The sequence below is a fragment of the Solanum tuberosum genome, unplaced genomic scaffold (assembly GCF_000226075.1).
Source record: "Solanum tuberosum cultivar DM 1-3 516 R44 unplaced genomic scaffold, SolTub_3.0 scf00126, whole genome shotgun sequence".
In the NCBI taxonomy this organism is placed as follows: Eukaryota; Viridiplantae; Streptophyta; class Magnoliopsida; order Solanales; family Solanaceae; genus Solanum; species Solanum tuberosum.
In genome coordinates, this window is record NW_006239051.1 from 846,063 (window position 1) to 870,058 (window position 23,996).

Genomic DNA, 23,996 nt, shown 5'->3' on the forward strand with positions numbered 1-23,996 from the left:
TTTTTTCCTTTGACCCCCCCCCCCCCTCTCCCTTCCACACACACCCCATCCAACCTTATGCCTGATTTCGTTTTTCTTTGAAGGTGATCCTCTTTCTCATTTGTTATCTTTCATTGTGTTTGCTTGTAAGCACCATAATTTTTCAGAAGAGTTGTGCCTGTACTGATTGAGGCTTATAGTAGTTAGCTTTAATGGCTAGACATTTTAGACTCTACCATACATAACTTTGATGGTTCACATTTTTCCTCTAACAGGAGAAGAGTCGCAATTGTTGGAAGTGGACCCTCAGGCCTGGCTGCTGCTGATCAGTTAAATAGATTGGGTCATACTGTCACCGTGTTTGAACGTGCTGATAGGATTGGTGGTCTGATGATGTATGGAGTGCCCAACATGAAAACCGACAAAATTGATGTCGTTCAGAGGCGGGTTGACCTTATGGAGAAGGAAGGGGTGAAATTTGTGGTCAATGCAAATATCGGAAATGATCCTGCGTACTCCTTGGATAGTCTTCGTGAAGATCATGATGCAATTATCTTGGCCGTTGGAGCCACAAAGCCAAGGTGAGTACCATGGATGTCATCATTTCACTTTTGGTTCAGCCGTCAGTGTGTCTTTTCTGAATTAGTAATTGCTCACTCAAACTACTTGTTGACTTATCGTAGGGACCTTCCTGTTCCTGGACGAGACTTATCTGGAGTCCATTTCGCCATGGAGTTCCTTCACGCAAACACAAAAAGTTTGCTTGACAGCAATCTGCAGGATGGAAAATACATTTCAGCCAAGGGAAAGAAAGTGGTTGTTATTGGTGGAGGTGACACTGGGACAGATTGCATAGGAACATCAATTCGCCATGGCTGCAGCAGTGTAGTTAATCTAGAGCTTCTTCCTCAGCCACCAAACACTAGGGCTCCTGGAAATCCTTGGCCACAGGTTTGATCATGTTTTAGTTAATCTAGAGCTTTTTATTCAATTAGATGCTTGCTTTATGTCTATCATGTGCATGATGGTTTCAGTGTCAACACGAGGTTTTTGACAGCTAAAATCTTGAGGAAACTGCTCTTTTATACATCCTGTGGAAGTTACTAGAATTGGCTTTATAGTAGGAGTTAGGATCACTTTTCTTTTATAAATTCCTGTGGAAGTTACTAGAATTGGCTTTATAATCAGAGTTAGGATCATAAAGTGATCATGGAACTTCTGTTGACAAGTTTTTCATCAAATTCCTGAATGTCATTGTGACCCGTCCTTTGCCTTTCTTTGTTGGCAGTGGCCTCGTGTCTTCCGTGTAGATTATGGGCATCAGGAAGCTTCTGCAAAGTTTGGTAAGGATCCGAGATCCTATGAGGTTTTGACCAAGCGGTTCATTGGAGATGAAAATGGAAATGTGAAAGGATTGGAGGTGATACGTGTACAGTGGGAAAAAGATGCCAGTGGAAGATTCCAATTCAAGGAAGTAGAAGGCTCTGAAGAAATTATTGGGGCCGATCTGGTTATGCTAGCCATGGGGTTCCTTGGTCCTGAATCGGTTAGTATTTAATGACTTCCATTTTAATTTCCTCTTTAAATCCTGGTGCTGTGATGAAATTCAATTAAATATTGACTTGGTTATCCTTGCGTTTGATTTTTGTTCAGACAATAGCAGACAAACTAGGATTAGAAAAGGACAACAGGTCCAACTTCAAGGCTGATTATGGACGCTTCTCAACAAGTGTAGAGGGGGTGTTCGCAGCAGGAGACTGTCGTAGGGGACAGTCTTTGGTGGTTTGGGCCATCTCTGAAGGACGGCAAGCAGCTGCTCAAGTTGACAAGTTTCTCATGAAGGATGACGAGGACTCGTCTGCTGATGCAGCTAGCCAACAAGAATCTGTCAAAAAGCAGCCAACAGTCGTGACATAAGGCACTTGCTTTTGGCGGAGGCTGGTTTTGGGATTTTCCTTCAAACGACTTCCAAGAAAAGAAACACACAGTAAATCAAAAGCAGCTCAGCTGGAACATAGGATAGGGGGACTAGTTGAGAATTTCTGATTCTTTTTTTGGGGGGAGTTTGGGGGTAGGGGATAGTATTTTGTTTTTTTGCTGCATCTTGGGTGTTCATAACACTATATTATGTCCGTGCCTGTTTGCTTGGAAGGAGGGTAGCTCCAACACAGGCTAGATGAAAAAAATAAAAATAATATGTACAGTTCGTTTGCCCAAAATTTCCTTCAAAATTAATATATGGGGATTTTCTTGATTTATTTGGCTATGCACTTTGCAAGTAATACATTATTTCTGATGACTTTGAGCGCATTCACTAAGTTATAGTTGTTTATAAGTGAAGTATTCTCCAACTTACTGTTGCAATTTGTTCAAGTTGTAGATGTAGATACTGAAAATCAACATATTATCACAAATCTACTGATGACAGTGATTCAGCTTTACCAAAAAAGTAAATAGTTCATCACTTCTAATATGTCACAAGTATCACTAGGCATGGTCCCTTTAAGTTCCACTGCCTACGAATAACATATTCAGTATAATTTCACAAATCAGATAATAATTTCACAAGTAAAAGTAAGGCCAAAAAACATCCTTTCTTTCCAACATAATCTAACCATCTACAACAAGAAGATATCCTTACTGTGAGCTCTCTCCAAAGTACAAATAGTTTGTTTTGTCCTAAGTCAAATCATTAACTTGTTCTTTCAAGAAATTAGCCATCTTTCCAATTCCCAAGGGTCTCTAATAAACTTATACTAGTAATCTAGTTGTACCAATTGAAGTCTCCAAGCTTTAGATTTAATTTTCACAAATAAAAAATGTAAACAAAATCATATTTAGAAGTCGATTCAACACACAAAGCTCTTGGAGTTCAACTTAAATATACTAGGTGCTACTTTTTTTTTTTTTCTAGTGGAAAATGGTTCAAAATGCTCTAAACAACTGGGGCAATTTTGACCAAAGTATTAACGATGCATTTTTAGATATTAACAACAAAGATATGTTTGGCCAAATTAAAAATGACAGATATTTTTGTTCAATTTTACATGATTAAAGAATTTTTTTACCCATTTCCGTATATAGTTTCATTTAGCTGACCCATTTGTTTCCACCATATATGCCAATCTTTTTAGGGAAGAACTGAAAAAAGAGGAAAGATCGAAGGCGCAGCAGATTCAAAATTGAATCAATCGCCCAATAGGTATATTTCGAAGCTTTTTTCACAGATTTCCCCCTAAATCCCTAGTTTTCACTTCATCTCTTACAACTAAGCTTGATTCTTTTTTTGAACTTGGTAACTTGGGTTGTGGCAAATTGGTTGCAAAACAAGGAGATTGCTTCTTCTTATTCCTGGGTTTCCCCTAATTATTCTTTTATATGGTAGTTTCAAAATTACATTTTTTTTGTGATTTTAGGTAGATAAATACCTCCTGTATGACTGGTTGGTCTTGTGTCTTTATGTTCTTTGTTGTTGATACAATAATTCATCCCATGTAAATATTTTACAATTCATTATCGAAGAGTGTCTTGATTGGGAGAATCTTGCGTCAAATGGTGGTCTTAATAGTAAGTTTTTGTGCCCAGTAGTTGTGAGTTTTTGACATCGAATCTTGGTTTTATTACCACCTTCGCATGTTCCATCAATTTTAGAGAGTTACTTTATATGGCCACAGTACAATTGAAGTGATGAGTCAATAGTTCGTGAAATTGGATCTATCTATTGAGTGATGACATTATCTTCGAATGATACAACAAGAAGTAGCAAAATTGGGTTGTACTTTCTTCAAGCCTACTTGTTTGTCATTTATTTATTTACTTCCCTTTGTGATTTTGGTTAAATTCAATATTTTATCAATGCTAGGATATATGTTTCATAAAGTGTTGATCTTGTGTTGTATTCGTGCTAAGGAAAAAAACATATTTGCTATTCTAATGCCAAATTATATTGCATGAGTTGGTATAACTATGTCACATGCATGAGATCGTGTTGGCCTGCAGAAATAAGAAGATACTGGGTATGGATCAGAATATAAGGTCTACCCATGAATTTGTGGTCTCAGGAAATGTTCAAGGAGATCGGTAACCAATGTGGAGGATTTATTGAGACGGTCAATAATGTTCATTCATGCGATATTGTTTGGTGTTGGAATAGCAACATTATTGACCACTACTTAGACAATCCACAGTTATATGAATATGATTTTACTGAGAGTGGTTAAACAAATAAACATCTTTGTGGGGAGAATATTATCTAACCAAGGATGAAAAAAAAGAAAAGAACCTAGGTCCATCTTTATATCCTCATAATCTATCTTTTTCTTTTTGAATAATAATAAGATTCTCATGGCTATCTTGTGACTTTTGAAGACGTAATTTTTCAAGGGAAAAAATAGTTGTGCTAGGATGACATGCAGACTCTAAATGATGGAGTCAAGTTGCTAGTTGTAGCACCTAAGGTCCAGACTCCAGGGTCCGTGAGAACACATTCTTTCTGGTAGCACCTCTGTGAATTCATGTACTTCTGATAGTGCTTAGGTGCCAACTGATGGTGCCTAACCAACAATCTTTCTTAAGTTTTTGTTTCAGATCCATCAGTTAGCGCCCATGCCCTGTTATTTAGAGCCTAGACGCTATACACCTAGGATGTACTATTTTAAGGACTTACAACAACAACTATACCTTAATCCTAAACAAAATCGAGGTTGGCTATGTGAATCCTTACCGACCATGTAAAATAATCCCATCTTCACTCTGAATTGATTACTAGGGTAAACAATTACGGGTCAGTTGCTGAACTTAGTATAAATCCATGGTTATGGGGAACTCCTTTGTATCTCCTACTACCGCTCTCACGCTAGTGATGGCTCCTTCTTACATGTCCGTTCTGACATTTATCTGTTTAACATGAATTTCTTTTTTCTCCAAAACACACCAAAAAAGCTATTTTGGTACACTGTCATATGTTTTTTCAAGATCGATTAACACCATGTGTACATCTATTCTCCTCTTGCTATGAATTTTCATCAATCTTCTTAGTAAGAATATAACTTTTGTTGGAGATATATTGGGTGTAAATCCAAACTGATTCTTAGTCACTCTTGCAGTGTCCCTAAGTCTACACCCTATCGCCTTTTCCCCGAGTTTCATTGAATGACTTATAAATTCAATTCCATGATTGTTTTCACAACTTGGAATATCTCTTTGTATCCAAGGGTGTGGCCCAGTGGTCAATGAAGTTGGTTTAGAACCATGAGGTCTCATATTCAAATCCCAACAAAGATAAAAAAACACTAGGTGATTTCCTCCCATCTGTCCTAACCTTGGTGAAAAAAGTTATCTAGTACATGTTGTTTGGTAGGAGGGGACAAGTATTTTGTGGAATTAGTCATGGTGCATGAAAGTTGGCCTGGACACAATTGTCATAAAAAAATTATCTTTTTTGTTCTTATAAATTGAAATTAGGGTACTCCTATATTCGTCATGCATCCTACCACCTTAAATAAAACATTAAATAGCTTGGTAAACTTTCCTTCTCCGAAGACACTTCCAAATATTAATGCATTTTACCATTTGGACTGCATACTTTTCTAATCTTCTTTTTATGTAGGCAGCCACTAATGCTTGTATTAGGTTAGGCTGTCCACATAACACCTCTTGGGGTTTGACTCTTACCCGGACTCTGCTAATGCAGGATGCTCTGTGCGCCAGACTGCCTTTTTTTAAATATTTTTTTTAGGCTTAATTCTACCAGTATAGCTAAAGTTTCTATTGTGCGCAGATGTATTTAGATCCAAATTGTATATTCTTGTGGCTTGAGTTAAACAATTGACTAAAATAGCCTCTCCATCTCTCTTTGATCTTGTTATCTCCACATAACCAACATTATGCCACGCAGTTGGGCATTATGGCAATGTGAACAGAAATGCTTTTTATGATTTAGGGGATGATGGAAGAGTCTGACATGTGGTTTTGAATTGCACCTTCTCTATGTGAGTATTAGATACAATACATGTGTTCCCTTCAATAAACTTCTCTTATCACTTTGTTTTAATAAAAGAAAATGAAATCTTTGCCATAAGTATATACAGTTTTTAACTATTTGCTAATTTTGTGCTACTTGTCCTCTATTAACGTTCTAGTTTTTTCAGATTTTTCCTCCAATCGCAAATCTCCTCCAATTAACAGTCTTTATAGCACACTTAAGAGAGAGAGAGAGAGAGGAAACTTTTCAAGCCTCTGTATCTATTCTCAGTATCACTTTCCACTGTGCTCTCCCTGTCTATTTTCAATTCACTTCTTTGCTTCTGTTTCTCTAAGTTGTTCCATGAAATCACTGTCTTGTTAGGGTTCCTGAATTTGCTGTCGTTATTTCTCTATGTGCTTTCCCAGCAAAGTTTTCCTTTTTAAAAATTACTTGAACTGTTTTATTTAGGTGGCAGACGAGGTCTAATGACAGTTTTTAGATGCATTCTTTATTTCTTTCTAGAAGTTTGTCATGATTGCCTTTTTCTCTTGTTGCTATTTATCTCATCATTTTCACTTCCTTCCTCAGAGCTGAGAAAATTATGGAAGCAAGAACAATGATAAGAATCATTTATTGACCAACTAAATGTTGCATCTTCTTGTTGATTGTTGTGTTCTCATGAGGAACTTATACTTGAAAGTCTTTTTCACTAAACTCTCTCAAAATTTCAAATGTGAGGATAGAAATTTATCATCTTGTGATATTTGTTTTAAAATTAATGGTATCAATGATCATGGAGCATCTTCTCTGCATGATATAAGTCTTAAAAACAATTTCCTTTCAGATGAATACAATGTGTATTCATTTGTTTTTTTTCCATTGTGGTATGAATCTCTATTGAATTGTGACTTTGAATGTCAAAGCATACGCTTGTGACATTTTAAGCTGGCAAGAATTTTCAAAATGCTTTTTGGTGATAGTCAAGGAGAAAATATGGAATTGCACCTGTTAACTGCAATCTGATCAGGCACTATTTTTTACCGTTTCTGAAGGTTTTCTGTCTCGCTAGCGAGTCTGGTCAAGACTGGGCGAAGCAAATAGGAAATGGCAAGAAATATGGGTCATCTCTTGAAATCTTTGATTGAGCTTCCAGTATCCAAAGTTGGTTTTTCAAAGAACTCAGCTAGTCGACTCATTTGTTCTTCAACTCAAGGAGGGCAAATCAAACATGATCATCCTGGAGAGCATGAGGTTGCTCATACTTTGGATGAGAAGGAGAAGGTTGATAACAAAAATGAAGGGAATCTTGAAGTTGAGGACGACAGTGATGAAGAGGATACTTCTAATGTTAACAAAAAGACTGGTGAGATTGGAGGCCCTAAAGGTCCTGAGCCCACCCGCTATGGTGATTGGGAGCGTGGTGGTCGCTGCTCTGATTTCTAATCTTCTTTTCAGCTTTTGATTCAAACTGTCGTCTTACAGGTAATGAGTTGCCTATCCGATATGTAGGAGACAAATACTAATAATGTAGGTGCTAGTCAAATAGTGATATTATTTTTCGAAGTTCTTTTTTTTTCTTCTGATGCTTGAATAGTGCACTGAACATTGAATAAGAGCAGCTGTTACATGATTGTACAACGCGTGATATAATATAGGTAAAATGGTCTTGTTAATTACGAATTATTGTCTCTAAATGATAGCGGCTTTTAGAGGATTAGATGATTTGAAGTTTTCTGGTATTTGGGAGATATTGAAGTCTTTGATGGTGACTTGAATCATTTTGTGTGATGGAACATTCAATTAAACCATTTTACTAAGGCATTGACCAACTCTATGTCTACAAAGTCAAGAGTTAGTGTAGTATTATTATCTATTTCTAACTTGGATTTGGTAAAATGGTGATCATTTTCTTGATATTTATGATCTTTCTCCTTCCCCCACCACCATACTTTTCTCATTCATTCATTTTTGTTTTGTGTTTTTAAAGCTGGCCAGTTTTGAGTGCTATACGAGCTTTCTTCTTTTCCCTTATACATGAAGTAGGGCTGGAGGTTCGGATTTAATATGAAAATTTTGATCTTGATTTTCGATTTTCAGATTGAAAAAAAATTACAATCCCAAAGAAGTTTGGATTGAATTGGATTTTTTAAGTTCAGTTTTGGTTTAATCAGTTTGTATATTTCAAATTTGAAGTTTTGACTTTTAAGCCTTTCGGTATATCATAATAAACGGTTTTAATTCACCTTATAGTTTGCCCGTTAGAATGTATAACTTTCTATGATTAATAGGGATTGAAGTCATCCTTTTGCAGTCCATGTCGTGTAATTTCATGTTGAACTTTATACTATAATGGATAGGATCGTAGGTATTGAAGCCCGACTAATGAGATATTCACGCCGTATAGGGCCTCATTCGGAGGGAAGTGCTTCATATCAAGAATCTTTTCATACCCATGGCTCGAATCTGAAATCTCTAATTAAGGGAGAAATAACCTCATCCACTATATAACATTCTTTAGTTGCGCTGTGCACTTGCTGGTGCTATGGCCTTTCATCCGTAAATTGTTTGTTATGAGTAGTAATTTAGTGGGACATAAAACAAAATTACTGCTCCTTTGTCCATGATGCGATTTTTTTTTGTTTATTAAAATAAAATAAAACAATAACATACTTTTCTTTTCCAAAGCTATTTAACTTTAGCGTCCTTATTTTGCTTTCAGTACAATTTATTTTAATCCACTTGATATAAAAGTTCAACAAAAAAATAATTAAAATGAAAATACACATGCTTTAACCGCCTCTCGTTAGTTACCTACTATTCTTTATTTTACTTTATTGGATACATATTTATAATTAGGTAAAGAGTAGGAATTCAATTCTCTTTCTGCCTTACTATAAACCATATTACAAACAAAACAACACTATTAATAACTCTTTCATAATCCTGATAAAGTTCAAAGTAAATTGTTGTAATAATAAATTACTACTCTTCTTTTTGACCAAACAAAAAATATATATTAAAAAATCAACTCTAATAACATTGACTTGTGATATTGACGTCCTTTTATCACGATTCATACCAATTAACAACAATAATGGTTATTTACTCTTTTTAACAATACTATAGTAGTAGTAATACCATTTTACAAACCAATACTCTATTTCTGTTTGTTTTTTTTCCCCATGGAATTGCAGAAAACAATTGCTCTGTTTCTTCTCTTGTGCTATTTAATTAGCACAACAGTCGTCGTCGTCGTCGCAAGCACAGCTTGCTTCACATCTGCATGTAGCAAAGATGGACCATTAATCCGATTCCCTTTTCGTCTCCGTAATTACCAATCCCTAGATTGTGGCTATCCAGGATTCAACTTATTCTGCGATGCATTAAATAGAACAATTATTCGATTACCAGGTTCGCCAGGAGAATTCACAGTCGAAGCCATAAATTATTCTACACAGGAATTATGGCTTAACGATCCTAACGATTGCCTTCCTCAGCTTCTCCTGAACTTAAATCTCTCTGCTTCCCCTTTTATGGGAGTTTATTATCAGGATTTCACATTGTTCAATTGCTCCTTTGATTATACGACGCTTAAGCTAAATCCGATAGCTTGTTTGAGTGGTTTGAATTATACTGTTTATGCTACATCTTCTATGAGGGGATTTAACTTGTTTGCGAGATCGGAGTGTAAATCGATTGGAACTTTACCGGTTCCTGTACAGTGGCCTTTCTTCGAACAGGTGGTGTCCTCCGATCTTAGTGGTGCTATTCTGGTCACATGGAATAATCCAGATTGTAGAATCTGTGAGTCAAGAGGTGGAAGATGTAGTTTGAAGAGGACAACGTTTAATCGAGAAATCATTTGTGAAAATAGTCGTGGAATTGGTAAGATCTCTAAACATCAATCTGCTTTCGTTATATATCAACTTCCCTCATATTCTCTCTGGTTGCCGTTTTCCTAATCAAAAGATAAATGAGCACCCCTTCTCCTGGAGTTACTGGTCAATTTTGCCGGGTGGGAGAGCGTGTTAACTTCTCCCTCTGTGCACTTTTACATGTCCAGATTTGAAACTTTTCACAATATTCATATTAATTGATGTTTACTATTAAGTCTTGAGGAATGATTTTGGTGAATGATTAGTGCTAAAGGTAAACCAGGAAAATAAGTATGTTTTTTTTTTCTCTTCATACCTTAAAGTAATAAATAAAAATGAAAATATTTTTATTTTTAATATAATGAATAAGTGAAAATAAGCTGAAGGAGTATATTCAAATCCAATAAAGAGCTCCTTAAACTCTAAATTGGTGTGTGAATATCTAGAGCTTTTCATAAGCAAGTTAAAAGGCTTGTTGGTAGCAAAATTAGGATGCTTTCTAGTTATAGTTTATGTTAAGCATACTTGAACTATCCATAGTTGCGCGTCACCATATGAGTTTTGCACTCAATAGTTTATTCATTTATTTTTTTCTCTTTCTATATACTTTTTGCAACTAAAAATAGTTTCGCTAATTTTATTGTTATAGTTAATTTGAGTTATTTTACTAAGACAAAAATAATTTTGTGACTTCACCATAATTGATGAAGTTCAATGATCATACGTAAAATTAAGGTTTTCCATTCCATTGAAATTTCTCTTCTTCTTTCTACACTTTTTTCTCGTATAGCATGGCACTTCTTATACAAAATTTGAGGGCTTTCCTTGTTCTATTGTTGAGAAGAAAAAGTCTCTCTTCTCTCTTTCTTGCATTGACCAAATAAAAGTTTCAAATGATCATTTCATAGCACAAAATTTTAATAATTCATGTAATTTAATAAGGTTTTAGGCCTAGACTTCAGTATTTGAAGTCTCCTATCCTTTTGTTAATTCAATAATCTCGAAGCTTGCAATTCGTACTTCTTTTCACATGTTTAAGTCAACATAGCCAATTCCCCTCTTGAAGACTTTGTTCATTTCATATGGTTGATAGTCCAATAAACACGGAAGTAGCCAACCATATATAATATTATTAGAAAGTACTTAGTTAAATAATTAATTAGTTAGTATCCTGTTTCTAAAATCTGAATATGCACACCATAATGTGAGAAAATGTCTTGTAGAACGTTTCGATATGAGTTGGTTGAGATTATTGTGTTTGAACGTTATGTTGAATGTAGCTTAGTTGGAGAGTTGTTCACATCTTCACTCTATGTTGAGGTTCATATCCTATTGTATTTGGACATGAAACGAACTTTCATATTGTATACTTCAAATTTGAAATTGAAATAATGGACCAATTTGATAATGACTACTAAATCAAAAACCATAAAAGACAAGTAAAGAGAAGAAGATGCAAGAAATGATAACTTCATCTGACTTTTAAAGCCATTTTCATTATTTTAGTGGCATTTTATTTTTGTGGTTTTGTATCTTTATGTTTCCTTGCACTTTATCTATGTTACTCAATAGTTTTATGGGAAGCTCTTTATTTTTTTTTCCCTTTGCACTCAAATATTCTAAGTTTGACTTTGGAATTGGAGCATTAAAACTTTGAGTGAGTCAATAGTCCCCACATACGCCCTTTCTTCTACGTTATAAGGCCATGCGTGAAATGTTGCCTTACTTTTCTCTTTCTTGCATTATTTTAATAGGTAAAGTGACGAAGGAAATATGTTGAACAAAAAAAATAAATAGAAGTGTGAAATCAAAGTAAACCCCCCATTATTCATACTATAGTCATTTTTATAGAAAGATATTGGAAAATAACCTCTCTATATTCATGAGGTAGTGTTAAGGTCTGCTTACACTCTATTATCTTTGACCCTACTTGTAAAATTTCACTAAGTATATTGTTGATATGTTGTTATATTAGAGTTGCAATAACTTAAATAGCACGGGAATTGAATTGAACATATTGGATCGAATCTCCTTATGTCAAGAGCTTTTGGCTTATCAAAAGAGAGAATTTAGGTCATAACTTAGGAGACTGTGCCATGCGTAGCTATTACTATTAAAATGGTATCATTTGTTTGTGTGGAGTACTTATTATAACAGGTTAAAATGCATTGACAATATATCATCATCACTATGCCAAGTTAAATCTATTGTAAGTAATCATTTTTTCCCCTTATACTACCTTCTTTATAACTAGACTTCTATCCATATTCACAAATAGTAGTTTTTTTGGTTTTTCAAAGAGTGTCTGGTATCTAATAAAAGGTGACTCCATATTCAAAGCTTGAACTACGAAACATCTAGTTAAAAATAAAAAAAGTACTTGTCATTTCACCATAATCTTTGATAGTTGCTGATGTATTTTAAGATATACCAACTCACTAACTGTAAAAAAAAAATGATTTGAAATTGTTTGCAGCATTTCCTAGAGGCGCACGTTATGCTATAATTGTGGGAGCTGGGGTACCAGCAATGTTATTCTTGATTGGGCTTCTATGTTTCCTAAGTGGAAGGATAAGGTCTTGCAGGAGAAGATCCCAACCAGTCCTAGAATTCAGCTCTGCCGTTGCACCACAACCCATTGTATTTACGGGCTTAGATGGGCCCACAATAGAATCCTATCCCAAAACTATATTGGGAGAGAGCAGACGTTTGCCCAAGCCTGATGATAATGTCTGCTCAATTTGCTTGGCTGAATATCAGCCCAAAGAGACTTTAAGGACCATTCCTGAATGCCTACACTGTTTCCATGCAGACTGCATAGATGAATGGCTTCGATTAAATGCTTCTTGTCCAGTTTGCCGCAATTCTCCTATGTGTGTTCATGGTACTGTATGATATGATTTTGAAAATTTCGGTTGGATAATTCGAAATGGTATATCATTACCGTATTGAATTAGGTGGATTTATATGGTTCAGTTTTGATTTGTGTAGTACTGTAATTATGATTTATTCGATTTCGACTTCCATACCATGGAGAATTATGATTTCGGCAATGATGAGAATGACATCTTTCATGCTTGAAATGAATGGGAGGTGCTCACCTCTGGTTTTTGGCATTTATCTTTGAGAACAAACGGACTCATACTCAATGTTCTTGTGAGAACTAATTAAGCAGAAATGTTCTTGGCTTGTCCTTTTTAATGGCTTTTGGAGTAGAAGCTAATAATGCAATCAGCCTCATTTTACATGCCAAATGGTCATATTGCAACTTACAAGTCTCACTTACTGTTTTGTGAAGCAAATTCTCTATTTTGAGAAATCATCTTTATTAAAAGTTTTATTGAGTACAATGTATAACAAGCAAATTGATACATATATATAGTATATGTATACATTAAGGACATACTAGATAGATAGTATAGTATCAATTAACTTGGAAAAATATACTGTGCATCACATCAGCTCATTTTGAACTTGCACCAGTTTCAAAACTGCTTTGAATCTCACTGTTAAGTTGGCTTCTCTCTGCACTAGTCTTCATGTCTGTCGAATTCATTGAGCCGAATGGATTTGGTGGCATTATGGGAATGCCTTCTCCTACTAGCATTTGAATGACAACTTTCATGGATGGCCTATCCGCTGGAAACCATTGAATGCACCAAAGTCCTACGATTGCTAGTTTCTTGATTATGCTGTTCTCATCTTCATTCTCAATTTGGATTGCTATTTCTTCACCTTTCTCGAGTTGTTTGTACATCCACTCCGGGTAGTAAATCTGACTACTACTGTTCTCCGCCTTTGCAGCATCGTCAAATTTGTTCCTTCCACCAATCATATCAAGCAACAACATGCCAAAACTATAAATATCTGCTCTATATGACACATCTCCGTAGTTCCTGGAGAACACTTCAGGGGCGATATAGCCAATAGTGCCTCGAGCAGCAGTCATTGACACAGCACTTTGCTCTTTGGCACACAACTTTGCCAGCCCAAAATCAGCAACTTTTGGATTGAAATCTTGGTCTAACAAGATATTATGAGGTTTGATATCGAAATGAACAATTCGTTGATTGCAACCTTGATGGAGATACTCGAGCCCCTTGGCAATTCCTACAGATATTTGTAACATCTTTTCCCATCCTAGTGATGATGACCCTCTTCCATTCCCTGATGATATGATCTTTTGAAGTGTGTCGTTTGATAAATATTCGTACACAAGAGCTCTTCTATAACCATCAGCACAATATCCTACTAAACGTACAACGTTCACATGATGAATTCTACCTATGCTGCCTACTTCATTGATGAAGTCTTCCCCTTCACCCTTGAAATTGTTAAGTACCTTAACCGCCACGAGAATTTCATTTGATAACTTCCCTTTGTATACTTTCCCATAGCCTCCCTGACCAAGTTTATACTTGAATTGCTCTGTGATCTTTTTAATATCTGCATAACTGTATCTTGTAGGCCTCAGAGCTTTATAATCCTCCAAAAACCTCTCAATTCTTTTCTGATCCTCTTTCTTCATTTTCAATTTGACAATCTTGTAGACTGCTAGAGAGACTAACACAAAGGCAAATAGGCTACCTAATACAATTGCAACAGTAACTTTCTTTGACAGCCCTGTAAATTAAGATGATAATATTATTAGCTTGTAGTGGTAATGTAGTACTTGTTATTTAGCACTAAAAAATGGAAATGAATACTAACAATCTTGATCTCTTAAGACTATAACTATGTGAACTCATATTAAAATATCCCCTCTGAATATGACATTCTACATGAGCATCAAGCTCCGAAAGCTCCACCAAAGAGTTTCAAGTGACAATACATATGATAAAAGTGAGTGAATAGGTTAACCCCCCCAACCCAAACTATCACCTATTTGCGAGTTTCATACCTAATGAACTCATTGTTCTAGTTGACTCTTTTTCACCCCCCACGCGTTTCTTAGCAAGTTATCCCAAACATTTTGCCACATATTCAGTCGAAAGGTTTTTGATCTAAAAGGAGTTAGAGATTCAGAGGCATATATAGCATTAAAGTTATCCATGACTTTAAAAATATAATGAGTTCAATGTTAATAATCTTAAAATTGAACCTATAGAGTTTAAATCTTGAACCCGCCTCTGGTTATAATCCAGGGAAGTAACAAGAACATCCAATAGTTTAGACATAAAACTCGCAAAATAGCAATAGTTTAGAGGGTTTTGACCTATTCCTACTTCTATGTTAAGGTTCTGATTCTTATTCAAAGTAAATAAAAAATTATTAAGAGACTGAGAAGGGGAAAATCAATTTTAAAGATGTACCTTTGCTCGGTTCTTCTGGAATGTCAACACATTCAGTTTCACTACTTGAACTATTGTATTTCAACTTGCAGTACTTCCCATGCTCTTCACAATTCCCACAAAATGGTACAGACCAACGCAGATAAATTCGTGTATAACTATATTCTTGCTTCCCGAAAAGTACCTCGTCTGGAACATCTGAAATGTTGTACATCGTTGTACAAGATGACGGATACTCAGAAATACTATTGTAAGATCGAAAAGCAAGGACATCATACTGAGGACTGCTAAGGCAATTGATCCGAATAGAAGACGATGAATACGTTTGCTTTGAGGAACAATTGAATAAAGTGAATCCACCATACGCGTTCGGATTAAAAGTGAAAATGGAAGCAGAGGAGTTTATGTTCGCAATGTGTCTGGGAAGACACGAAGCATTGAGGTCTGATAATGTTATTGTCTGTGACTTGTAATTAATTTCCTGAACAGAAACGTTAGCTGATATTGAAATGTCGACTTTGTTGATAGTTGCTTGTATTGGAAATTGGAGGTTGAATTGAGTAACATTTTTTGAAGTACAAGATAGTTCGAAACCAGGGTATCCGCAATGACTTGGCTGATGATTTTGGAGTCGAAAAGGGAATCGAATCACCGGACCGAAATCGCCACATGTTGTTGGTAGACATTGATCATGGGGTGTTAGTAGTTGTCCTAGAGTTACAGTTGAGAAAATTAGATGAAGAAACAAGTGGATCAGTGTATGAGACATTTCTCTAACAATGGTTGCCAATTAGGAAAGTCATAAAAGAATGGTTCCTTTGGGAAAAAAACTAGTTGTGTGCTTAAAGGTCAACACGCTAAAACATATTATAATAAGTTGCTGAGCTGTTTGAATTGAAGAGAAAAAAAATGACAAAATTTGTCCCTTATGTTTGAGGATCGATTCAAAATAGACTTTTAAGTATGGATAATATAGTTTTGGCCCTTCAAATTTGCAAAAAGTTAGTAGTAGTATTTTAGTCTTCATCAAGTATTTAATGGTTTATGTTTGTTAGATTTGATGTGAAAAAGAATTTAATAATAAATATCAACAAAATCACGTCAAATCCTAAAATATGTAATACAAAATGGTGCATCCATCCGTTTAAAAAAAAATGGTCTGGTTTGACTTGACACGGAGTTTAAGAAAGTAAAGAAGACTTTTGAATCTCGTGGTCCTAAATTAAAGTTATGTCAAATATACAAAATTGTCATTTAATCTTGTGGCCTTAAACATGCTACATGGAAAACTGAAATTAAAATGTTACCAAAAAAAGAATGAGGCCATTTTTTTTTAAACAAACTAAAAGGAAATGAGGTCATTGTTTTTAAAACGGAGGGAGTAAAAAGTTGGAGAAATTACACCTCAAAAAGTTACACCAAACTCTAAAAATAACAAATATTACAAAAAAAATTTGAAGGAGACTAAAAGCTTACCTCATTGACTCGATTTATATGACATACTTTCATTTTCAATCAATGCCAAAAACTTTGATACATTTCTATATCTAGTAATAATTTAATTTTAAAGTGTTGATTTTTACTACCACACAAACTTCTTGTGGCTTATTTAAGACCATAAATTTTAAAAGTCAGTCTTTCTTTCTTAAACTTCGTATCTAATCAAATTATATCATCTAAATTAAAACAAAAAAAGTAACTCGTTAACAAACTTAAAAGACCTAAATTGCTTAGTGCGCACTTAAAAGAACTATTATAAAACCTTCTGATTTAAAGGACCATTTTAGTCATTCTCTCTTGAATCTTTCAATAAATATTTTTGACTTTCAATAAATGGCAACTAAAATATCATTTCCCCCACCCAATTTATCTTGAAAATGTCATAATCCCACTCTGTCATGCTACTGAAAGCAACGTGTGTGAATAAGACTGGGCAAAACATTTGTTAACATATTCAACTTCATTTTAACAAATCAATAGTCCTAACTTTTAATTGCACACGCTGCAAGAAAAGTCATTTTTATTCCTTATATAAACCACACATCAAGAAAAAAAGAATTATCATTAGTGTCTTTCTATTTTCCTCGGTATATTCAATTGACAAAATGTCCATAACAAATTCATTTTTTGCTACTGTTTTTCTATTTGTTACATTCATAACAAGCTCTATAGCCCAGAATACCTCTCAATGTGTCCCTTCTTCCTGTGGCGATATTCGCGATATAAAATTCCCCTTCGGATTGAGGTCTGATCCCGAGTATTGTGGTAAGACCGGATATGAACTCGATTGCCAGAACAATGAAACCATTTTCCATTACAAGTCGCGAAAATTCTACGTCCAGGAAATTAACTATACGAACTTCTCAATTAGGCTACTCGATCCCAGCCTTAAAAATCAGAGCGATAATTGCTCTGTTTTTCCAGAACACAGGGCAAGTTACGATGCCATGACTAGCCTAATCTTCGGATGGCTTAGTGTTGACAACGATATCAACTATGTCAACTGTCGTGGTCCAATCAACTCGTCACTATACATTCCTACAAGTTTTTGTAGCACAAATACAACTGCTACCAATTCTAGTTTTAGCTATCTTGTCGTAGGTGAAATATTGCAAGATTCAGATTTAGCAGGCGGTTGCAGAGTTGAAACTGTGGCATGGTCATCAGCTCCGGGGATTTCACCTAACATATCGTCTTCGTTATCCAGCATTCATCAGGCCCTGGGTTACGGATTTGAGCTCTCTTGGAGGCGTGATTTCTTATGCAGAGAGTGTGGGAGAGATGACGAATGTGTTTTCGAAGACAATAGTGATGTAGCTACTTGTATTCATTATTGTAAAGAGGACACTCCCGTTTCTGAACTTTCTTTCGGATGCAAAGTCAAGTACTATTCTGGTAAGAGTTTAACTTATATACATCGACATTATAAGTTATACTCATGTCATAAAAATTTTCTAACTTGTTTTTATGTTCTTCTTTGGCAGTTTTTGTATTGGTGTATGGCGGTATAGCAATTGGTGCACTCATGCTTAAAAAGTAACTCGTTAACAAACTTAAAAGACCTAAATTGCTTAGTGCGCACTTAAAAGAACTATTATAAAACCTTCTGATTTAAAGGACCATTTTAGTCATTCTCTCTTGAATCTTTCAATAAATATTTTTGACTTTCAATAAATGGCAACTAAAATATCATTTCCCCCACCCAATTTATCTTGAAAATGTCATAATCCCACTCTGTCATGCTACTGAAAGCAACGTGTGTGAATAAGACTGGGCAAAACATTTGTTAACATATTCAACTTCATTTTAACAAATCAATAGTCCTAACTTTTAATTGCACACGCTGCAAGAAAAGTCATTTTTATTCCTTATATAAACCACACATCAAGAAAAAAAGAATTATCATTAGTGTCTTTCTATTTTCCTCGGTATATTCAATTGACAAAATGTCCATAACAAATTCATTTTTTGCTACTGTTTTTCTATTTGTTACATTCATAACAAGCTCTATAGCCCAGAATACCTCTCAATGTGTCCCTTCTTCCTGTGGCGATATTCGCGATATAAAATTCCCCTTCGGATTGAGGTCTGATCCCGAGTATTGTGGTAAGACCGGATATGAACTCGATTGCCAGAACAATGAAACCATTTTCCATTACAAGTCGCGAAAATTCTACGTCCAGGAAATTAACTATACGAACTTCTCAATTAGGCTACTCGATCCCAGCCTTAAAAATCAGAGCGATAATTGCTCTGTTTTTCCAGAACACAGGGCAAGTTACGATGCCATGACTAGCCTAATCTTCGGATGGCTTAGTGTTGACAACGATATCAACTATGTCAACTGTCGTGGTCCAATCAACTCGTCACTATACATTCCTACAAGTTTTTGTAGCACAAATACAACTGCTACCAATTCTAGTTTTAGCTATCTTGTCGTAGGTGAAATATTGCAAGATTCAGATTTAGCAGGCGGTTGCAGAGTTGAAACTGTGGCATGGTCATCAGCTCCGGGGATTTCACCTAACATATCGTCTTCGTTATCCAGCATTCATCAGGCCCTGGGTTACGGATTTGAGCTCTCTTGGAGGCGTGATTTCTTATGCAGAGAGTGTGGGAGAGATGACGAATGTGTTTTCGAAGACAATAGTGATGTAGCTACTTGTATTCATTATTGTAAAGAGGACACTCCCGTTTCTGAACTTTCTTTCGGATGCAAAGTCAAGTACTATTCTGGTAAGAGTTTAACTTATATACATCGACATTATAAGTTATACTCATGTCATAAAAATTTTCTAACTTGTTTTTATGTTCTTCTTTGGCAGTTTTTGTATTGGTGTATGGCGGTATAGCAATTGGTGCACTCATGCTTGTGGGAATCGCAATCTTGATTGCAGTTGTGGTGTGGCAGTGCAAAAGACGGAATTTGAACACATCGAACGATGATGTGTTGGGGAATAAAGCTTCTTCCAGTGAACAGAATTGTTAGAATTCTTTGATTTTTAGCTTTATCGTTATAGTACTCCATTTGTTAGTATCCATATGTACAATCCAAGCTATTGTGTATTTTGTTCAGAACTCTAGGACAAGGTCAATCTAATCCAGTTTAGTCCTGTATAGTATCTAGAGATTCCATTATTGTCTATTTGATTCATTGATTGTATATGTTATTTTTTTAAAAATCTTTTGATTAACCTAATTCTTGTAAGTGAATGAATGGATATTTGTGCATTCTGTCGATTATTGGACAAGAAATTATTTCGTTTTTGGATCAAAAGCAATAGTTCTCTGTTGTACGTTCAAGTATACCTTAATCGCGAACAACAAAATCCTGTAAATTTTATGCACAAGAAATAAATTCAAGAGCTTGGTTTAAAGTCAACAACCCAGTTGTCAAAGTGTATTGTGTTTGCGCCATACTATAGAGTAGCAGGGCAGTGTGATAGCAGATTTAGTTAGCCATGTGTATTTTTGAAGTTTATATATGCTAGATTTAGTTGTTATAGTATGGGGCAATAGAGTTATTGCTCGTTTGTCTTGTAATAGAGTTATTACAAGGGGATAGAAATTAAGAATTTAATTCATGGGTTGCAAGAGCTAGTAATTTGATACCTGGGTTGTGTTGTTAGTGAAGTTGTTGGTGGAACCCTTCAAGGTAGGTCGTGGTTTTTTTTCTTTCTTGAGAAAGAGGGTTTCCACGTAAACTTCTTGTGTGCTGTACTTTCTGTTGTGTAGTTTCTTCTTCCTTGTTCTTAGTTAGTTTTTCGTAAAGGGCCTGATCACTTGCCTCGGGGTGGACTCACATACGGACTAAAAATTATAAGATGAATAAACACAAAAGTGCATGGAACTAAGGGGTCGTTTGGTAGAGTGTATTAGAAAATATAATGCACGCATTAGATATGTGTATTAGTAGTACCTCGTTTGGTAGACTTTTTTATGCCATGTATAACTAATGCAATCATTAGTTATACACTCTATTGTGTATTAAGTTGTGTATTACTAATACCAAGTACTTCTAGATATTAGTAATACATAGCATTTTAACACTTGCATTAGATTATATAATTACAAAACTACCCTCAAAGTCCTTTTAAAACATTTCCTAGCATTTTTTCACAACTTTAGAATCTTTTCATTTTCTTTCTTGTCATATGTTTTTATTTTTATATTTATTTGTTTTTCAGTGTTTTTAAATTTGTTGGTGTCTTAATGGGTTTTTTTTTTTTGGGAGGATTTGATTTCATTTTATTGAATAAAAGGGCCTGCCCCACTATTCATCCAAAAAAAAACAAAATTACTGTGTTTGTAAGGTTCCAAGTTAACAAACGGATTTTCCTCCGTTTTCCTGCCTCTATAAAACGTAAGATACCACAAGAACTGATGCAATCGATATGCCAGCTATTGCTCCACCTGAGATTCCTTTTGAGCTTGTAGAAGTTCTTAATGGTGGATAAGTTCCATTTTAATAGGATCTTTTAAGTATCTTTTTTTAAAATCTAATTTCAATACAATTTATTCAATTTTTTTACTATTGTAGCGATAAACTTTATAAAAAATATTTTTGCCAACTTTTCACAAAAATATTTTGACGCAATAGTACAATTATTTAATATTTTTTGAAAAAAAAGAAGAAGAGTTAATAATGTTTTAGCAAAGATTTTTTTTTTATGTTTTAGCAAAGAACTTTGTACAAAGGAAGTGTAAAAATAAATAAAGTGTGAAGGGTATTTTTGTAAACATATATTTTAAAATAGAAATTATGCAAGATTTGTTATTTCTAATACATCAAATCAAACAGTGTATAAGAAATAATGATTGCATAACTAATACAAGCATTACTAATGCAAGCACGACTGATGCAAGCATTACTAATGCACCCTATTTTGCATTGTTCTTATACATTTTATCAAACGACCCCAATATTTTATGTCCAATTTTGTAAAGAAGAAATTGTGTACATTAAAAATTGTAAATCAACATGAAAATAGATAATGCATGGCATAAAAAGGACAGTTTGATTATTGTTCAAAGTTGAGTGGAAGGGGTGGGAGTGATTTTTATCATTTTCTGTTGAATCTTTTAATATCTTTTGACTTTCAAACATGGCAACTGAAATATCATTTCCCCCAATTTATATATGAAAATGTAATAATCCCACTTTATTGTGTTACTGAAAGCAACGTGTGTGGCCAAATGAATAATCCTAACATTCAATTGGACACACGCTGCAAGAAAAAGTCAAATTTATTTATCAAACAACTAAGAAAACTGCATCATTATATAAACCACATATATGAAGATAAAAGAATATCATTATCCCTAATATCTTTCTATATTCCTCTGTATATTCAATTGACAAAATGTCCATAACATATTCATTTTTTGCTGGTGTTTTTCTCCTTGTTTCATTCATAACAAGCTCTATAGCCCAGACTAGTATGTCTCAATGTGTCCCTTCTTCCTGTGGCGAAATTCGCGATATAAAATTCCCCTTCCGATTGAGGACTGACCCTGAGCATTGTGGCAAACATGAATACGAACTCGATTGCCAGAACAATCAAACCTTCTACACTTACAAGTCCAGAAAATTCTACGTGCAGGAAATTAACTACACAAGCTACATGATTAGGCTACTCGATCCTGGCCTAAAAGATCAGAACGAAAATTGCTCTGTTTTCCCTGATTACAGAGCAAACTACGGAGGCATAACTAGCGAAATCTTCCAATTGATTCATATTAACAATAGCATTAACTATGTCAACTGTCGAACTCCTATCAACTCATCACAATACATTCCAACGACTTTTTGTAGAACAAATACAACTTCGCCCAACGCCAATTTTAGTTATCTTGTCTTAAAAGAAATATGGCAAGCTTCGGATTTGGAAAACGGTTGCAAGGTTGAAACTGTGGCATGGTCCTCAGCTCCAGGTATTTTTACAAACAAGTCGCCTTCGTTAGCAAGTACTCATCAAGCCCTGGCTTATGGCTTTGAGGTTTCATGGAAGTACGGTTTGCTATGCAGAGAGTGTGAAGCGAGTGATGGATCTTGCTATCTTGAAGACAACAGCGATGTTGTAACTTGTATTCATTATTGCAAAGAGGACATTCCCGTTTCTGAACGTTCTTTCGGTTGCAAAATCGAGTACTATTCTGGTAAGAGTTTAACTTATATACATGGACAATTTTTTTTCTTACACAATCATGTCATAAAATTTCACTAACTTGTTTTTATTTTCTCTTCTTCCTTTACAATTTCGCAGTTTTTGTATTGGCCTACGGCGCTATAGCAATAGGTAAGATCATCTGAGATATTATCTCATTGTTATCGTCTTAAGAAAATTGGAGATTTTTCTTACGATATTTATTATTTTTTGAAATTCTGCAGATGCACTTATTGTGCTAAGATACATAGTGGGAATCGCAATCTTGATTGCAGTTGTGGTGTGGCAGTGCAAAAGGCGGAATTTGAACACATCCAACGATGATATTTTGGGGAATAAAGCTTCTTCTAGTGAACAGAATTGTTAGGATTCTTTGATTTTACGCTCTATCGTCATAGTATTTGTTAGTATTCACGTACAATCCAAGCCATTATAACAGACGCTTTTGTGTATTTTGTTTATAACTCTAGGACAAGGTCAATCTATTTACTGCTAGAATTTTTGTTTCCAGTTTAGTCCTGTATTGTATTTCTTCCTTTATTATTTATTTGATTGTATATGTTGTTTTCTTAAATCTTTTGATTTGCCTAATTCTTGTAAGTGAATGAATGGATTTTTGTGCATTCTGTCAATTATTGGACATGAAATTCTTTCGTTTCCTCTGCTGTCCGATCAAGTATACGCTAGTTAGGAACAACGAAATCATGTACTCACTTTCTCTCAATTTATATGGCACTATCCGAATTTTGAGAGTTTTTACCGTGAATTCGTACATGTGGGATTTTCCAACAACTAAGTTACTAAAACTCATGTTCACTCTAAAAAACAGAAGTATGTAGTATTGTTCTTTGTCTTAATACATAAACGTGACTTTTAACTTGACCTCAATTGACATCTGTGTCCTTTAGTTTTGGTTGTGCACAAGTAGACATTTAAACTTGTATAAAATTGCACAAGTAGACACACACGTTCTACATGACATCCTATGTGTATTATGTCACGTAGGACACGTATATTTATTTGTTCAATTTTATACAAGTTTAAATGTCTACTTGTGCACATTCAAAGTTGGAGGACATATATTTCAGTTGAAACCAAGTTCTTTTTATCTCTATCCTTGTCCAAGAAATGAGATTTGTCTCAAGGATAACTTGTTGTCGTTTCTACAAATACTCGCCTTCCTCGAAGAAGATACAGTCAATTTACAGTATACAAGTGG

At 34.9% G+C, this 23,996-nt stretch overlaps 7 protein-coding genes across 10 annotated transcripts in view; 6 read left to right on the plus strand and 1 right to left on the minus strand.

The window, feature by feature from the left end:
- The window catches only part of LOC102580516 (glutamate synthase 1 [NADH], chloroplastic), an 11,993-nt gene extending 9,756 nt beyond the window's left edge, over positions 1-2,237 (plus strand). For 2 of the 3 annotated variants that reach the window (XM_006350500.2, XM_015310142.1), the window contains 4 exons: positions 255-560; positions 663-930; positions 1,268-1,525; positions 1,633-2,216. In XM_006350500.2, coding sequence (XP_006350562.1) covers positions 255-560; positions 663-930; positions 1,268-1,525; positions 1,633-1,896 — 1,096 coding nt within the window. In that variant the 3' untranslated portion in view covers positions 1,897-2,216. Of the gene's footprint in view, positions 1-254; positions 561-662; positions 931-1,267; positions 1,526-1,632 lie in introns of all 3 variants that reach the window. The other variant, XM_015310141.1, reaches the window with a different exon arrangement.
- An 826-nt stretch (positions 2,238-3,063) lies between these two features.
- Positions 3,064-7,661, plus strand: LOC102580866 (succinate dehydrogenase assembly factor 4, mitochondrial). 2 transcript variants are annotated; one of them, XM_006350502.2, is made up of 2 exons: positions 3,064-3,206; positions 6,997-7,661. In XM_006350502.2, the coding sequence occupies exon 2, from the start codon at positions 7,049-7,051 to the stop codon at positions 7,385-7,387; it is 339 nt and encodes a 112-aa protein (XP_006350564.1). In that variant the 5' UTR covers positions 3,064-3,206; positions 6,997-7,048; the 3' UTR covers positions 7,388-7,661. The 2 variants fall into 2 exon arrangements, with proteins under 2 accessions (XP_006350564.1, XP_006350563.1); XM_006350501.2 differs by having other exon boundaries at positions 3,076-3,181.
- Positions 7,662-9,030: 1,369 nt separating this feature from the next.
- Positions 9,031-12,847, plus strand: LOC102603520 (RING-H2 finger protein ATL22-like). The gene is made up of 2 exons (XM_006350573.2): positions 9,031-9,829; positions 12,296-12,847. The coding sequence occupies exons 1-2, from the start codon at positions 9,127-9,129 to the stop codon at positions 12,712-12,714; spliced, it is 1,122 nt and encodes a 373-aa protein (XP_006350635.1). The 5' UTR covers positions 9,031-9,126; the 3' UTR covers positions 12,715-12,847.
- Positions 12,848-13,121: 274 nt separating this feature from the next.
- LOC102603858 (probable receptor-like protein kinase At5g39030) lies at positions 13,122-15,970 on the minus strand. Its single transcript, XM_006350574.2, has 2 exons — positions 15,132-15,970; positions 13,122-14,442 (listed from the first exon to the last, which is right to left on the minus strand). Exons 1-2 carry the CDS (start codon positions 15,877-15,879, stop codon positions 13,283-13,285), a joined length of 1,908 nt encoding a protein of 635 aa, XP_006350636.1. The 5' UTR covers positions 15,880-15,970; the 3' UTR covers positions 13,122-13,282.
- Positions 15,971-17,176: 1,206 nt separating this feature from the next.
- LOC102604194 (uncharacterized) lies at positions 17,177-18,150 on the plus strand. The gene is made up of 2 exons (XM_006350575.2): positions 17,177-18,005; positions 18,095-18,150. The coding sequence occupies exons 1-2, from the start codon at positions 17,216-17,218 to the stop codon at positions 18,148-18,150; spliced, it is 846 nt and encodes a 281-aa protein (XP_006350637.1). The 5' UTR covers positions 17,177-17,215.
- A 367-nt stretch (positions 18,151-18,517) lies between these two features.
- LOC102581431 (uncharacterized) lies at positions 18,518-19,843 on the plus strand. Its single transcript, XM_006350503.2, has 2 exons — positions 18,518-19,346; positions 19,436-19,843. Exons 1-2 carry the CDS (start codon positions 18,557-18,559, stop codon positions 19,597-19,599), a joined length of 954 nt encoding a protein of 317 aa, XP_006350565.1. The 5' UTR covers positions 18,518-18,556; the 3' UTR covers positions 19,600-19,843.
- A 2,067-nt stretch (positions 19,844-21,910) lies between these two features.
- Positions 21,911-23,336, plus strand: LOC102581761 (uncharacterized). Its single transcript, XM_006350504.2, has 3 exons — positions 21,911-22,769; positions 22,877-22,909; positions 23,002-23,336. The coding sequence occupies exons 1-3, from the start codon at positions 21,974-21,976 to the stop codon at positions 23,142-23,144; spliced, it is 972 nt and encodes a 323-aa protein (XP_006350566.1). The 5' UTR covers positions 21,911-21,973; the 3' UTR covers positions 23,145-23,336.
- Positions 23,337-23,996: the final 660 nt, after the last annotated feature.